General features: G+C 40.7%; 1 protein-coding gene across 2 annotated transcripts in view; it reads left to right on the forward strand.

The window, feature by feature from the left end:
* Window positions 1-18439, forward strand: part of atp13a3 (ATPase 13A3) — a 184698-nt gene that overhangs the window by 48345 nt on the left and 117914 nt on the right. For both annotated transcript variants that reach the window (XM_034179954.1, XM_034179955.1), the window contains exon 3: window positions 4932-5016. In XM_034179954.1, coding sequence (XP_034035845.1) covers window positions 4969-5016 — 48 coding nt within the window. In that variant the 5' untranslated portion in view covers window positions 4932-4968. The remainder of the gene's footprint in view (window positions 1-4931; window positions 5017-18439) is intronic.

An 18439-nucleotide genomic window follows, 5' to 3' on the forward strand; every position in this document is an offset into this window, starting at 1 on the left:
TCAAAGTTGCAACGGATGTTGTAGTACAGCCCGATGTGACGGGGTAATTCTGAGGTTATACTGCAAGAAGTTCGGGAGCTGGAAAAAACATGTCTACTCCTCACGCGCCATTACCGGAAGTCATCATCTTATGTGTTTTTAAGAGCTGACGTAACATGTGAATTTCTCCTCTGTGAGATGAATAAAGTTTATCTCTTTTAAGTGAAACCATGAGTGAAACGTGCTTTGTTTCATGTCTTCTGTCCACTGTCTGAGTGGAAGCATGTTGAAAGTAAATGATGCTTCTTTTTTCTTTTTTCTTTTTTTTTTTCTTTTAGAAGTTCTGGCTTTGTTTGTTTTTGGTTTGTGATTGCCTTTGAATTTACCCAGCAGTACTTGCGGTGCTTAAATTCGAAACTCGCTTACAGTGTACTGAGTTAATACTAAAGGTTAGTGGTTAGTAGGAACTTCCGCTAAATTTTTTTAGTGGTTTAGTGCCATTAGTTAACTTTTCAGTTTGCAGATGAGTGGTTATTGAAGCTTACTTTCTGGTTAGCTGTGCCCACCACTGTGTGTGTGTGTGTGTGTGTGTGTGTGTGTGTGTGTGTGTGTGTGTGTGTGTGTGTGTGTGTGTGTGTGTGTGTAAAATATACTCTTATCTTCCTAGTGGAGTAGAGTGGAGAACAATATTTTTTCACCAAAACAGATCAAATCCAGGCTTGCATCTCAGATGTACTGTCTGGCAAATTGTAGCTAAACTTTCAGGTCTTCTTTTTAAGAAAATCCTCCTCTATACCACTTCATCATGAAGCTGTATATAAAGCTGTGGCGTTACAAAATGCAAAGCTTGCACTGTGCACAATTTCTCACAGCCACGTAAGCCTATCACTTTTTCTGGGTTGCCTGGGTATCTTGGTGGCTTTCCTCACTCTTCTCTTTCTTGCACAGTCACTCAGTTTTTGAGAACTGTCCACTCCATGCATGCGGATTTTCGGGTGCCATACTGTTTGTATTTCTTCGTAATTGATGTAAATAAAGTCCAAGACACATTCAGTAGCAGGTTTACCATCAGAGAGCCTCGTCCACAACTACCACAAAAGACTCCAAGCTGTCATTGATGTTAAAGGGGGCAAGACATTTAAAGTGCCTTGGGGCAACTGTTTGTTGTGATTTGGCGCTATATAAAAAAATTGATTGATTGATTGACATGGTATTAAGAAGTGGGGTATGTAAACTTTTGATCAGGGTCATTTGGGTTGTCATTATGATTTAAAAAGCATAAACGCAGTTGTTTGACGACAAATGGCTTCACCCAACCATTAACCGTGAGTGCACATAACTGGTACTCATGGTGCTTGTGCATACTAAAAATAAATAATGCGCAGCAGAAAACGCAAGGGAAGTGCTTCATAAGAGGAAAGCAGTGACACATTGTAGGAAAAGTGTTTCCCTCTGCTGTGCATCAATGTTTTTTACGAGCACCATGAGTACGTTATCTGCACCCCTGTATACATTAGGCATGTGAATCTCATCGCTGACAACAATTCGATACGCACCTCGATACGATACATAGTGATACATAACAACACTGACGATACAATGCGATACAATTCACCCCTGTTTCCGATTTGTTGTGTTTTTGATGGCCATTCCATTCCTCACAATGCGATTGGGTGCGATACGATGCGATTCAACATGATGCAAAGAAATTATACCAAGAATTTAAATAGAAAATAAGAAACTGCAATTCAGTATGGTACTATGGTATTCTTCTTCTGATTTTGCTAGAGGCAGAGGATTTGTTTTACTCCTTATAAGCAGCAAATTTTCCAGTCAACATGAAGGAACAGGAATCGGTTCCTTCATATTTGGAACCTGTTTCGTCACACTGTCAGAACTTAAACAGTACGGTTATCGGTAAGACATCTTTCAATGAGTGACTTCAGTGAGTCACTCATTGACAGAGTACCGCCTTGGCCAAAGTAATGTGAGATATTTTTCTGACCAGTTTTGCTGGAGCTCAGATTACAATCTGAGGAATCCGAATGCAGCAGCAGCGCCTGTATGGTTTAGCATAGCACCTTTGTCTTGTCAACTTTCCCATCTTTTTAAAAAAAGCCAAAATATCTCCAAAGACCTGATTTAAATGTTTTAGATGCGTCAAAAACTTATTCCAACCGCTTGCCACTGTCCTTGCGGACCTCCATGTTTGTTGTGGTAGAAATGTGCTTTCTGGCTTCCACCCGTGTTCAAACACAGCGCGATGGCGGTAATGGTGTGTTCACTGTGCCTCAGAAAAAAAATCTATGCAAGCATGCAGCGAGCGATGCATCACGATTTTGAACGTCAGTTGAATCGATGCACACTGAATCTGTACACTCGCATTGCGCACATTTGTAGCTCAATACAGATTTGTATCAATTAATCTCCACATGCCTAATATATATAATATTAAGGCAACAATAGCACAACAGTGCACTGATGATTTACAGTGCCTTAACTAAAATACTTCAGTGACTTGTAAAAAAAAAAAAAAAAAAAAAGAATGTAAGAACTGAATAGTCAGTAACCATTCACGTCCAACCTCCAGCCGTCTGCGCATTTCTGAACAGACCTTGATCTCTAATGGACTTTGAACCCAGGTTGATAAGGCTGTGGTTAGATGACCTCTCTGTTTTAACCATAATTAAAATACTCTAATCCTTTATTGCAACTATTAACCCCCCCCCCCCCCAAAAAAAATCAGGTTTGACATATTCAAAGGGGAATAAATTGACTTTATAGGTTTTCCATCATATTTGTGAATTGCATGTGTGGAGGTTGACCACCTTGTTAATTATGGTACTGCATTGCGATAAATTTGCAATTGATATATAAAACGTGCAACAGAATAGAAACTTTGTCATTGTACATATATACATGCATACAGTAAAACTTGTCCTCTGCATTTAACCCATCCTAATTACAGTTAGACACAATCCAACCCCTAGGCAGGCAACTAATATGGCAGCGTGAGTGGGAGAATGGACTGCATTTATATAGCGCTTTTCCATCTATATTGGAAGCTTAAAACGCTTTACAGTGATGCCTCTCATTCACCCATTTTCTCTCTCTCTCTCACACGCCGCTGTTGGGGTGCTGCCATACAAGGCACTTGAGTCATTTTGTGAGCTTGATCTGTTATCTGTGTTAGCCCAATGAGAATATTCTTTGACCATTCATCCATATACGAGGCACGGATATTCGGCATTTTTGCGGATATCTGTATCGGCCATTTATGCTACTCAGTATGCCAGTCTGACAGTTTATTTTTGCAGCACTGCATGTAGCGACTCACTGGTCGCCAAGTTCCGCCTTACCGCCTACAGCCAATCAGTGACTTTAGCATTCCCTGAGGCCACAGTGCTGTATAACGGCAGCTCAGAGAGGTTTGAGCGTAGCTGTAAGCAGCGTCTCTCTCCATTTGAGGGGAAAATAGAAGAGCTCCATCAAAATCCTTCAGTAAATAATCAAGTTCCCCTTGTGTCCTTAGCTGCTGTCACATTCAGGAATTAAGTTCATTTTACAGTTTAAAGGCTTTGTTTCCAAAAATCCCCAAGTTTGTTCGAAGGAGAACACGGCAAAGATGGTGTGAGCGAGGGAAGGGGGAGGGCGAGGGAGGGAGAGTAAGTGAGAGGGGAGGGGAGAGGAAAGGACAACAGAAGTTTACTCATTTTAATTTAATAAGGCTTTATCCTTTACAGTGAAATTGGTCCAGGTTCAGCTCTTGTTCAGGTAAGACTGAATTATTAAAGGGGTTATTGTTTAAAAAAAAGATATATTAAAACAAAACCAAAGAAGTAATGCAATCCCACTCAAAAATGTTGAAAGGAGGTAAAAAACTGTCTAGATGAAACAAAAACTGCATGACATAACTCACTGGATTAAAGCTACTGTGTGGCAAATATCGGCCTTAAATATCTCTATTGGCCTCCAAACCTTGTCAGTATTCAGTATCAGCCCTTACAGATCCATATCGGTCAACCCCTAATTTAAAGTTTCCAGTTTACCTAACCTGCATGTCTTTGGAAATGGGAGGAAGCCGGAGCACCTGGATGGAACCCACGCGAACACTGGGAGGACAGACAACCTCCGCACTGAAAGGGCCAGGTGGGAAGCGATCCCACGACCTTCTTTCTGCGAGGCAACAGTGCTAAACACTAAGTCACAGTGCTGCCCAAAGTAAGATTTTAATCAACTAAATCTACAGGATATTTAGTTGACTCTTACATTTAGACTACTTATTAGAGCAATTCAGATGACAAAATTATGATTAAAGTTAAATGGCATTTAGTCAAAACTATGACTGTAACTAACCAAAATTGTGCTGTCAAAATTAACACTATACTGTCTTAAGAAAATCCTGTGATTGCATCACACACTTGCTTACAGTGTGAATCGTAGTGCACATTTCGGGCAGTCTTATTGAAGCTGCAAACTTTTGTCAGTTTTTGATGCCACAGCTGCATCACATTCAGGACAATGTTACCCCAGTTATTTGAGGCAGCCAACAAATATGTCTTTTTCCAGCACAATAATTGTCATACAGTGGGGAAAATAAGTATTTGATCCCCTGTCAGTTTTACAGGTTTTCCCACCTACAAAGAATGGAGAGATCTGTAATTTTTAGCGTAGGTACACTTCAACTGTGAGAGACAGAATCTAAAAAAAATCCACAATCATATTGTATGATTTTTTTGTTTTTAATAATTAATTTGCATTTATTTTCCCCACTGTATATGTGTGGCAAAACTGTGTAACCTCGATTCCTTTTTCCCCGCAATGTAAAAAGCACGATGGTAGCCCTGTCTACTTTTGAGAGGTCTCTGTGGCCAATAATTTGACTTAGTTTATTAGGAATAGTTTTCCACACTGAACCTTTCTCTGACAATTTGTCTTCCGTGTTTCAACAGTTCCAACTTAGGGGGTCTTGGCAACCTGTTCTGCAGCATGAAGGAAGATCTGAAAATCCTAAACAAGGGGGAGGATGATGAGATGGTATGATAATTGTTTCTTTTCATTTTTGTTATTGTTATTTGTATTTATCTTTTAGTGTGTGTTTCACATCCATAGCTCTATATTTTAGGACTGTGCTGCATGAATAAAGGTTACTGTATAGAGCAGTTACTTATTACTTCCCATTTAACATTCATGTTCATTGAAGGAACGGATGAAAAAGAAATGATTGACATGGTTCATAAACTTTGACCTGTTTATGCCCAGATTTTTCTTTTTTTTATATAAGTGGAATAAGTTGCATTAGTACCTTTGAGATTGTTTTTTAATTGTGAGTAGAAAATGACAGTGATACACTTCGGCAACAGTTGTTGCCACTGGGGCAAAATGGGTTAAGGGGAAAAAAAAATCAACTGATGGTGACAATTTTGATATGTTTTTGGTTAAAAATATTGATTGTATTGTTAAGCCTTTAACGTATATATCTATAATTTGTCATTAATGACCGGGCAATTTCCTTTCAAAATGAAAATAGCGAAAGTGATACCATTGTTCAAATCTGGTGACAAACATGTTTTTCTAAAATTTTGGAAAAGGTATATCGAATGAGGTTAAATGATTTCTTCACTAAAATCATTATCATATCCTTAGCAAGCAGCAGTACGGTTTTAGAAAGAATTGCACTACTTCATTGGCTGTAATGGATTTTGTTGAAAAAATTTCCAATGGGATTTGAAAATAAGCAGTATACTGTAGGTTTTTTTTTTATTTTTTTATTTACAGAAAGCATTTGATACTATAGATCATACTTTGCAAGTGGACACATTACAGAAGTAGGGTATCAGGGGATTGCTACATGATTGGATAATGAGCTACTTACACAATAGGTATCAGTGTGTCTAAATTGGTGGGACAGGTAACGCAGCGCACTGACACTATGGCCTGCTTTTTTGAAATGGGCTGTGCGTCAGTGTGGTGCGTTACCTGGGAGTGGAGAGAGTGGAGCAACAGCGCAGAGGAGGTGACAGAGAGAAGACTCCCTCAAAGGGAGACATACTGGATTTATTCTCTCACTACAGTGTCACCCAATGGCTTTAATAAGGATTTTGATCTTAAATCCTTCTTATGAATTCCAGAGAATGGGCTATTTTAACTCTAATAGGTGTCTTTTTGTGTGTTTGTCTTTCATGGAAAATGTTATGCCGTGTTCATACCGGGCGCAACGTGAGCGACTGCAGCGACGGGTTGCCATGTAATCCCTATATAAGGACGCGTTTTGGCGCCAAGTCATGCAGTGCGACGCGATGGACGCGAATGAAGCGACGCAAGTGAAGCGATTGGCGCGTTTGTGGCGCGACATTGCGTCGCATCACGTCGCTTTGCCCTCCTCCCCAAGTTGAAAAATCTGAACTTTTTCGTCTCGTCGTGCCGCGATGACCAATCAGGGACTGAATATGTAGTGACATGGAGATGTCTGGAGTTTGACTGAAAATGTGAACATGTCCTGTATCTGGTAGCAGCCTGTGAGCAGGACTTATGTCTCTTTTGTCCTTTATTTCACAATTATGACAGTTTTTGGAACGAGCAGCAGCCCCGCAGCAGTGGAGCGGAGTTTCTTTCTCTTTTTATTTTACGTGCATGCGCGAGCGAATCATCCCTGAAGATTACTTTACTTATTAACTACACAGATGTATAATAAAACAAATGGTGACTGGGTTCTAAACACAATTATGACAGAGTTTTTTTGGGGGAAGAGCAGGCAGCAGCAAGCAGCGGAGTTTCTTTTTTTTATTGTTATATGTGCGTTCGTGAACGGAACAGGAGGTCCTCAAACTGGGTCCCGCAGAGGTGGAAAGACCGCTGAAAGCAGCCGTCATCCAGACACAGCTCCTGCAGCAAATAATGATACTCTCTGTATTGGGAGTTTTCCACAACAGCTCGCTCCGTGTGATCAAGGTCCGTCATGTTAACTTGACTGACAACCGGAACCGGCGAGCGGAATGGAAGCTCCTCCTTTTTGACGCACCAGGGTGAATTTTCGCTGCAAAAGCAGAGTGACACACCGGGCGAAGGAGGCGCGTCCGTTGCCACGCGACCCCCACGAATTTGTAGCGTCTGATCGCGCCCGGTGTGAACGCGGCATTATACTTTCATAGAAAGATATATTTTATACAAATATATGAAATATGTTTTTTGTAAAAATAAAAATACATTTTTACAAAAACAAAGCTGTGTCTTTGTGCATAGTAGGGAATGTACTTTTGTGGGATGAAGGATGTTTTCTATTGTTCAGCGTACTGGTGTCTTTCCACTGCATATTTATGTGAATGGTGCTGCGTTTGGCCTCTGCACATTGACTGCTACATATCCATGTATGGTGTTCCTGTGTTCATAGACAGCTGATGCCAATTAGACACAGCTGGTGTGAGTGTTACCACATTTGATTATTCTGTCTGTGAATACACTGTTCCTGCATGTCCATTGTACAGTTGCCTGAAGAAGACCTTGTGGTTGAAACGTTGCTTTTTCAGTCAATAAAGATTTTGCTTTAAACCAGTGTGTGGAATTTCCCTCTTTTTTATGTTTGCATTGACCTTACAAAAGTCCGTGCACATTCACGGAAACTTGTCAGGCTTCTGTACAATCGAACACGGAGATGCCCAACTACAAGCAGAGGGAACAGCCAGATTATTATCAAGCATATATTCCACCTCCTTATCAATAACCTGCTTTTCACCTAAGACACGAAAAAAAATCTTTGCCGGCTTGGTTTTGAATCACCCACATATATATCATGTTCAATCAGATTGGTCCGAGTCGGTGTATCCCCAAACAAAGATGGGTAATCCTTAATTAACTCTGCCAGTTGTACAGCTTTCACTAAGCAAATGGTCAAATAAGGATTTCAATTTTTCCAAAGTATCAGAATTTTTCAAAGGACCACAAAGTACAGCTTTATCTCCCATACTTACTTCCTCCCTTCCATGAAAAGTTAACTGGGGTATTCCACAAGCAGTCAAAACTGTACCCCCAACTGCAGAATTAGACTGACACTGTAAAGACTCTCTGACAAAATAGGGTTTCAGGAGGTTGATATGGCAAAGCTGATGACTTTTCTTCCTATCTGGAGTTGCAATAAGATAAGATCTGAAAGCCGTTTCACAATAGTATAAGGAACATGAAATTTTGCGTGAACTTAAGACCCAACAATTGGCAACAAAGTCAAAACTTGACGACACCCCCCCATGAACTGCCGTTTCTCAGAATGTCTGTTATACAAAGTTTTCGTTTTATGCTGAGTGTTTGCCACGTTCTGTCCTGCCAATTGCTAATTGTTCTGCCATGTAGAGGCGATGGCAAAAACTACACTCAACAAAAATATAAACGCAACACTTTTGGTTTTGCTCCCATTTTGTATGAGATGAACTCAAAGATCTAAAACTTTTTCCACATACACAATATCACCATTTCCCTCAAATATTGTTCACAAACCAGTCTAAATCTGTGATAGTGAGCACTTCTCCTTTGCTGAGATAATCCATCCCACCTCACAGGTGTGCCATACCAAGATGCTGATTAGACACCATGATTAGTGCACAGGTGTGCCTTAGACTGCCCACAATAAAAGGCCACTCTGAAAGGTGCAGTTTTATCACACAGCACAATGCCACAGATGTCGCAAGATTTGAGGGAGCGTGCAATTGGCATGCTGACAGCAGGAATGTCAACCAGAGCTGTTGCTCGTGTATTGAATGTTCATGTCTCTACCATAAGCCGTCTCCAAAGTTGTTTCAGAGAATTTGGCAGTACATCCAACCAGCCTCACAACCGCAGACCACGTGTAACCACACCAGCCCCGGACCTCCACATCCAGCATGTTCACCTCCAAGATCGTCTGAGACCAGCCACTCGGACAGCTGCTGGAACAATCGGTTTGCATAACCAAAGAATTGTTGCACAAACTGTCAGAAACCATCTCAGGGAAGCTCATCTGCATGCTCGTCGTCCTCATTGGGGTCTCGACCTGACTCCAGTTCGTCGTCGTAACCGGCTTGAGTGGGCAAATGCTCACATTCGCTGGCGTTCGTCACGTTGGAGAGGTGTTCTCTTCACGGATGATGCGAAGGAGATGTGTTGCACTGCATGAGGCAAATGGTGGTCACACCAGATACTGACTGGTATCCCCCCCCAATAAAACAAAACTGCACCTTTCAGAGTGGCCTTTTATTGTGGGCAGTCTAAGGCACACCTGTGCACTAATCATGGTGTCTAATCAGCATCTTGATATGGCACACCTGTGAGGTGGGATGGATTATCTCAGCAAAGGAGAAGCGCTCACTATCACAGATTTAGACTGGTTTGTGAACAATATTTGAGGGAAATGGTGATATTATGTATGTGGAAAAAGTTTTAGATCTTTGAGTTCATCTCATACAAAATGGGAGCAAAACCAAAAGTGTTGCGTTTATATTTTTGTTGAGTATATTTATAGTCCAACAAATTAGCAGGAGGCTCATCTGAGGCCCACTTATCATGAAGTACTGCCAATGGACCCCATACTTTATGACCAAAGACCAGATCATTTGAACTGAAACCAGTACTCTCCTGACAAACTTCTCTTGCTGCTAGAAGTAACCATGGCAGACCATCTTCCCAATCCCCACACAACTCCATACAGTAGGAGCGCAACAGGGACTTCAACATCTGATGAAACTTCTCCAGAGCTCCTTGGCTCTATGCGTGATATGCTGAGGCCTGATTGTTAAGTTGTTTTACGACCTGGCTCGAGGTGTGAAGAAAAATTTGTCCCCTGGTCACTTTGGATGATTTTACCCTCCTGTTATGGTATAAGGGGAGGGTATGTACAAGCTTTACTGCTGCCTTCACTGTTTCGGCCACATGGATCCATTGTATGTTGTTCTTTTTCTGAGTTTTGTTGTTGGCTGTGTTGTTATTCATCTGTGTGATGAATAAATAAATTCATTCATTCATTCAACGTATATGAGGGTTACTCGTTGCTTTGGAGGTGGGTACCAGTACCCTCTGTGTAGAAATTGTTAGCAAAGTGCTTTCGTTTCATGACACAGCATAGGTCATATACTGTTTTAAAAGGATGAAATAAATCTTCCCATATACAAACATTTGGAAGCTAAATGGAAATCACCATGTCTCTCCACCAGCCAGTCCATGAGATTTGTAAGTGCAACTCCTCTAAAACTTAGTTTGATTTCAGTGCAACTACAGAGTGGTAGCACGCAATATGATATTCATGAAGGAAAATATTTCTAGTCAAACGTCTTAAAGGGGAGTGAATTACAATTTTATGTTTAATTAGTATATCACATAATACTGACCTTGTAAGCACAGCTCCTTCAAAATCATTTTCAATTTCAATTTATTTACATTTTATATAGCACCAAATCACAGCAAAGCTGCCTCAAGGTGCTTCACACAAGTAAGGTCTAACCTTACCAACCCTTAGAGCAAGCACACAGCTGACAGTGGTAAGGAAAAACTCCCTCAGAAGATATTGAGGAAGAAACCTCAAGCAGACCAGACTCTGAGGGGTGACCCACTGCTTAGGCCATTCTAACAGTTACAAGGTTTTTACTAAGTTTTTCAAAGCTGAAGAAACAGATAACAGGAAATCAAAACATCTACTGCATCAGCTTCAGGGATAGCATCTCGCAGTTAGTCCAGCATCTGTTGGCCGGACGCCATTCCCACACATTGCTCTCTGCATCTTGGACAGAGAGAAAATGAGCAGAATCAGTCGGCCGGAAAAAAACACACCTAAGGTATAACTCATCAGCATTGAATTGACAGGAAAGCAGAGAAAATGCTAAGGTGATCGCCGGCCACTAAGCCTAAGCTTCAATAACAGACCCAGAATTTAGACAAAGTTGAGGCAGAGACCGGTTCCGTTACTAATAAAATTACTTTAAAAGGATAGGAAGCATAACACCACACAATGGCAGTATGCTAGCCATGTGAAAGGGAGAATAAATGTATCTGAAGTCTGGACTTGAATGTCTCTACAGAATCAGACTGTTTTATCTCCGTAGGGAAATCATTTCACAAAACAGTTGCACAATAAGAGAAGGCTCTGTGGCCCGCAGACTTTTTAATCACCCTTGGACACAAAGTAGTCCTGTGCCCTGAGAACAGAGAGACCGGGCCGATACGTAGGGTTTAATTATGTCAGCTAAGTAGGGAGGTACTAGTACGTGAATAATTTTATTGGTTAAAAGCAAAATCTTAAAATCTGATCTCACTGGGACAGGAAGCCAGTGAAGAAATGCCAAAATGGGTGTAACGTCAAACTTTCTGCTTCCTGTCAAGAGTCTGGCAGCAGCATTTTGAACCAATCGGAGACCCCTAATGCTGGATATGTTCTAAATGCAGACTGCAGTGGCTCAAAGAGATTATTCTCAGCTAGGTGGTACATGAGTTGCTGTGAAACCATTTTTTCCCCCCAAAATTTTAGAAGAAAATTGTAGATTTCATATCGCCCTACATTTTTAGATTAATAGTTTCCAGTGCAGTAGGCCCAAGAGTGGGCCGCAGGTCCTTAAATAGTTTTCTTGGAATAAGGTCGAATAAGAAGGTTGTGCTTTTAGCAAACATTACAAGTTTTGTCAGCACGCCCAGTGAGATACTATGAAATTCATAAATCTAGGTAATACATCAGTGATGATACCCACCTTGATAACACAGTGTAGTGGCTGGATTAAGGCATGCTGGGATATATTTAACTGAATGTCATCTTATTTTTTTGTCAAAGTAATCTAAAAAATCTTGGGCTGTAAAAGGAGAACAACTTAAGCCTCGGTCCCACCGAATAATAAGCCATGAATAATGAGCCACACATGGGTGTGTCAGCGATTATTCAACGAATGGTCTACGTTTTAAGCTATCACGTATCCGCTACTAAGGTGCCTCTCTGTACCTCACATGTGCTCATGTCCAGCCTTGAATGGCTCGTGTTGCTGCACTTTTTTTCATGAATATTCATTATTTGAGACATTTTTAACCATGTACAATCATTTAAAGCATTTTCTTTAGTCTTGTATCTTAAAGGAGACCTGCATTGAAAAAAATGCAGTCAGATTTTTTGAACAAAAAATTACTTACATTTACACATGAGATCCTTCTGAATGTAGTAAAGTAAATCTGCAAGCCCAGATCTGTCATTCAATGGAGAAATCTTCATTTGAAAATGACAAATTTACAGCTAAAATTTAGCCCTCCGCAAACTGTCCCTCTCATCATGGACGCTGCCGAGACGTCACGGACAAGACCCTCTCCCAGCATGCATTGCGCCAATTGTTATTTGTGGATTTACGTCAGTTTGCATCTGCACCTTTTTCTTGTGTTATACAGAAGGATCTACTTTTTTTAAAACTTTATATTGTCTTGCGGCATGTTTGGTGAGTACACATTTCTTTTATTTGTGCTTGAAAATTATTTTGGGGGACTTTTTCATACGCCCGGTTGAGTGGTGTCGCAATGAAAATCTACTGTCTTTCGCCTCCGGTACCATTGCGGGATATGGAGGCGAGACCCGCAAAGAATCCCAGTCATTAAAAATATATAAACCTCGCTCAGCGTCCATGGACCTCTGGGGCTCCGATTGCCGAGACGTGCGGTGCTGTGGATTTTGCAGCAAGAAGTCTGTCCTTGCAGCAACAGGTGTACCGGCCGCTTCGCATTAAAACAGCGAGCGTAGCGGAGGCAAAGAGCGGGAGAGGAAGAACGGCGCCCGCTGTCGATGTCGTTGCTGATCTGAGCACACAGATCTGTATCTCACATTCATTGCAGCTTACTTTTGGATGTTGAAACCAGGACGTGTGTAAGTAACATTACTAACATAATTTCAATGCGGGATCGGACTGAAGGCAGGAGCACGTCGTCTTGTCCCTGACGTCATGGAAATGATACGGCTGTACAAACTGTTTTAACAGAGGGCTAAATTTTAGCTGCAAATTTGTCATTTTTAAACAAAGATTTCTCCGCTGAATTACAAATTTGGGCTTACAGATTTACTTTACTGCATTCACAAGGGTCTTATAAATACATATCAGCTATTTCTTACTGAAATCTGACCACATTTATTTCAATGTAGGTCTACTTTAAATCTGAGCATGGCATTGAATTCCTCATATGTGAAAACCTATGAAAGCACATTACGTTCAGGTTTTTACCTTGCACAGTCAAAAAGATAAGTGATTAATTAGATTTTGACCTGGCGGTGGTGGCCATATTGGATTTCTACATTTTGAGGCATTATGGGTAATTTTTGAGCCAGGCATACAGAAGATTTGAATTCAGCACCTTTCAAAACCCCTAAAAATGTTGTACGCCAAAAATTAACATGATTTGCCTTCAGGACTTTAAATAAGCACATTTTCCAAAATCCTGCCTAGTCTATAAACTGCACTATCACCATTGCTGATTTTCTGCGGTAATTTCCTCACTAAGCTAATGGATTCCATGACCACATTAGTCGTAAGCCCTGCAGGTTCTCTAATCACTTGCTTTGTGGCCTGCTGTGGAGTCCTGATATTACCCTCCCTACAGAGCTCTATCTATGTTCACAGATAAGATGGTGGCACCTTCACCTGTAGGGTAAAGGCTGTCTGGCATCAGCAAGCCATGGTGACCCCAAAAAGAAGGCTAGTTGTCAATGAAACTAAAGCCTTGCATTCCACAAAATTGTGCCAGCCAGCTATTCAATGACGTCAGCTTGCTAAACGCCTCGTCATTACACCGGGAGGGGAGGGGGCGCAATACTATTAATTGATGGTAACACATCTTTCGGGCAAGGTCACAAGTCCTTTCATGCATTTTTGTGACCACCGAGTGTCTCATCCTAATATTATTGGCACCAACATGAATAATTATGTGGCTATCTAGTGTCGTGTTCCTTTGGCTGATTATTCTTGTCAGCACCCCAAGGTGAGAGGTAGTGTCGGGTGCTCTGGCCCCAGGAATACATTTAATGTCAGCTGGCGTCTGTAATCTAACTTTGCTGGTGATAGAATCCCCTACCACTAATGCACCAGTATTTCAGCCTGGAGATAGGAGTAGCAGTCATCTGTGGACTTGGAGAACTATCACCAGGCATGTCCATTGCGGAAAAATGGTTCACAATGGCGTCAGTGATCCGGGTACCACAGCTGGACTATGCAACGACTTCTGCCTAACAGTCTGCAAGCCATCCTCTTTAGCAGGCATTGCTAAGCTAATGCGAATGGATGTGCTAGCTGGCCCGACACTCACCTTTTCTGGAGTGCCTGTAATATCTAACTCCACTGAACTAAGAAGCTACTCTAGCTTACGACATGGCTCTCTAAAAGAGCCACCCTTTCTGTCAACATTGCACAAGATTAATGCGATGTAATGTGTGCACCAGACAATCCAAGCTAGCACAAGTAAGCTACTAACAAAAGATGCTAATAGCTGCTCAGATTCACACAGGAATAAAACTTTGAGCTAAAATTTGCAGCGGTTGCACTTAAAAACTAATAAAAGTGTTAGACAGGTAGTAGAAATAAGAGAAACTATTACAACCTTGCATTATTAGAAAAGCATTGTTCAAGCAGACACCAAGGAGGCAGTCTATCCAGGAGAAAGTTGCCAGGTCCAGGTTTTATAGATTTCAACTTACCATCACGCAGTGGTAGTGCACCATGTGAACTACTCTAAATAACTCTCTTCTGCAGTCTTTAAGGGAAGAAAATTGGACTCTCATTTAAAACATAAATAAATAAATACATTTGTCAATTGCATGTATAGACTATTGCAGAGTGGACTAACATTTTGTGAGTTCAATCATGAAACTGTAGTTGTGGTGTTGAGGCAGCATGAAGATTTTTTTGTAAATACAGTAGTGTTCAGAATAATAGTGCTATGTGACTAAAAAGATTAATCCAGGTTTTGAGTATATTTCTTATTGTTACATGGGAAACAAGGTACCAGTAGATTCAGTAGATTCTCACAAATCCAACAAGACCAAGCATTCATGATATACACACTCTTAAGGCTATTAAATTGGGCTATTAGTAAAAAAAAAAAAAAAAAAAAAAGTAGTAAAGGGGGTGTTCACAATAATAATAGTGTGGCATTCAGTCAGTGAGTTCATCAATTTTGTGGAACAAACAGGTGTGAATCAGGTGTCCCCTATTTAAGGATGAAGCCAGCACCTGTTGAACATGCTTTTCTCTTTGAAAGCCTGAGGAAAATGGGACGTTCAAGACATTGTTCAGAAGAACAGCGTAGTTTGATTAAAAAGTTGATTGGAGAGGGGAAAACTTATACGCAGGTGCAAAAAATTATAGGCTTTTCATCTACAATGATCTCCAATGCTTTAAAATGGACAAAAAAAAAAGAAGAAAACAGAAAACAACCATCAAAATGGATAGAAGAATAACCAGAATGGCAAAGGCTCACCCATTGATCAGCTCCAGGATGATCAAAGACAGTCTGGAGTTACCTGTAAGTGCTGTGACAGTTAGAAGACGCCTGTGTGAAGCTAATTTATTTGCAAGAATCCCCCGCAAAGTCCCTCTGTTAAATAAAAGACGTGCAAAAGAGGTTACAATTTGCCAAAGAACACATCAACTGGCCTAAAGAGAAATGGAGGAATATTTTGTGGACTGGTGAGAGTAAAATTGTTCTTTTTGGGTCCAAGGGCCGCAGACAGTTTGTGAGATGACCCCCAAACTCTGAATTCAAGCCACAGTTCACAGTGAAGACAGTGAAGCATGGTGGTGCAAGCATCATGATATGGGCATGTTTCTCCTACTATGGTGTTGGGCCTATACAACCACTGGCAATAATTATGGAATCACCGGCCTCGGAGGATGTTCATTCAGTTGTTTAATTTTGTAGAAAAAAACCAGATCATAGACATGACAGAAAACTAAAGTCATTTTAAATGGCAACTTTCTGGCTTTAAGAAACACTATAAGAAATCAGGAAAAAAAATTGTGGCAGTCAGTAACGGTTACTTTTTTAGACCAAGCAGAGGGAAAAAAATATGGACTCACTCAATTCTGAGGAATAAATTATGGAATCACCCTGTAAATTTTCATCCCCAAAACTAACACCTGCATCAAATCAGATCTGCTCGTTAGTCTGCATCTAAAAAGGAGTGATCACACCTTGGAGAGCTGTTGCACCAAGTGGACTGACATGAATCATGGCTCCAACACGAGAGATGTCAGTTGAAACAAAGGAGAGGATTATCAAACTCTTAAAAGAGGGTAAATCATCACACAATGTTGCAAAAGATGTTGTTTGTTCACATTCAGCTGTGTCTAAACTCTGGACCAAATACAAACAACATGGGAAGGTTGTTAAAGGCATCTTAATCCAATTGAAAATCTTTGGTGAAAATGTTTCTGTGTAGGCTCTCAGTTGTCCAGGTGGTTTCCATAGTAGAGAAGCTTGAATCTTCGACTGGACTGGGTTGCTTGACGTGAGGACGTTTCGCTTCAAATCACAGAAGCTTCCTCAGCTAAAATTCTTGCTCTGGTAGTCTGACTTCTGTCTTGACTCTTGTAGAGAAGAATAAACCAGAAGCCAACAAAAGCTGGTGTTTTTTAACCTAACCAGATCCCACCTACCGAGAGGCTGACTGCTATAGGCTAGTGACTAAACAATAGCTCTAATTAGCACCTATTGTGCTCTAGTTAGCACTCTCCTAATGACACGACAGAAGCCTCCCCTGATGGCTCCCTTGACGACTCTCTCCTGATGACGTGAATGACTCATTACCATGAACAAAAGACTGACACTGCTTTGACCTGAGTACCACATTGTAAACAGGGGACAAAGCGTGTCTGAGACCCGCTCCATGGTTAAGGCTGGGTTTCAACTGTTTTACAAAGAATGCTTCCTTGACACCTCTCTCAAACCATTTCTTCTCTTTGGCTAAGATTTTAACTTCCTTGTCCTCAAACGTGTGGTTAGTGTCTTTCAGGTGGAGATGAACTGTAGACTGAGGTCCACTGGCGACCTCTCTGCGGTGCTGGTATAGCCTCTTGTGTAAAAGTTGCTTCATCTCACCTATGTAGTGTTCATTACAGTTTTCCTGACATCTGATATGATACACTACATTGCTCTGTAACTAGGGATCCTGTCCTTAGGGTGAACTAATTTCTGTCTCAAGGTGTTGACTGGTTTAAAGTAAACTGGGATTTTGTTCTGTCTGAAGATCCTCTGTAGTTTTTCCCCTACTCCTGCTAATAAATAAGGGAGAGACACTCCCTTATTTATTTAGGTTGTAGTAGCATTTGCTGTTGACGCTACAAACTCAAAATTATTATGTTCAAACTGCTTTTTTAGCAATCCTGTGAATCAGTAAACTAGTATTTAGTTGTATAACCACAGTTTTTCATAATTTCTTCACATCTGCGAGGCATTAATTTTGGTGGTTTGGAACCACGATTTTGCTCGTTTACTAGTGTGCTTGGGGTCATTGTCTTGTTGAAACACTCATTTCAAGGGCATGTCTTCTTCAGCATAAGGCAACATGACCTCTTCAAGTATTTTGACATATCCAAACTGATCCATGATACCTGGTATGTAATATACAACCCCTGGCAAAAATTATGGACTCACCGGCCTCAGAGGATGTTCATTCAGTTGTTTAATTTTGTAGAAAAAAAAAGCAGATCACAGACATGACACAAAACTAAAGTAATTTCAAATGGCAACTTTCTGCCTTTAAGAAACACTATAAGAAATCAGAAAAAATAATTGTGGCAGTCAGTAATGGTTACTTTTTTAGACCAAGCAGAGGGAAAAAAATATGGAATCACTCAATTCTGAGGAAAAAATTATGGAATCATGAAAAACAAAAGAACGCTCCAACACATCACTAGTATTTTGTTGCACCAGCTCTGGCTTTTTTTCGTTTAGCTTTTCTGTATGTAAATCCCATTTCCTTTAGGCAGTTTCTTACAGTTCGGTCAGACGTTGACTCCAGTTTCCTCCCATTCGTTCCTCATTTGTTTTGTTGTGCATTTTCGATTTTTGAGACATATTGCTTTAAGTTTTCTGTCTTGACGCTTTGATGTCTTCCTTGGTCTACCAGTATGTTTGCCTTTAACAACCTTCCCATGTTGTTTGTATTTGGTCCAGAGTTTAGACACAGCTGACTGTGAACAACCAACATCTTTTGCAACACTGCTTGATGATTTACCCTCATTTAGGAGTTTGATAATCCTCTCCTTTGTTTCAATTGACATCTCGTGTTGGAGCCACGATTCATGTCAGTCCACTTGGTGCAACAGCTCTCCAAGGTGTGATCACTCCTTTTTAGATGCAGACTAACGAGCAGATCTGATTTGATGCAGGTGTTAGTTTTGGGGATGAAAATTTACAGGGTGATTCCATAATTTATTCCTCAGAATTGAGTGAGTCCATATTTTTTTCCCTCTGCTTGGTCTAAAAAAGT

This window comes from Thalassophryne amazonica, chromosome 10, assembly GCF_902500255.1.
Source record: "Thalassophryne amazonica chromosome 10, fThaAma1.1, whole genome shotgun sequence".
NCBI classification, from domain to species: domain Eukaryota; kingdom Metazoa; phylum Chordata; class Actinopteri; order Batrachoidiformes; family Batrachoididae; genus Thalassophryne; species Thalassophryne amazonica.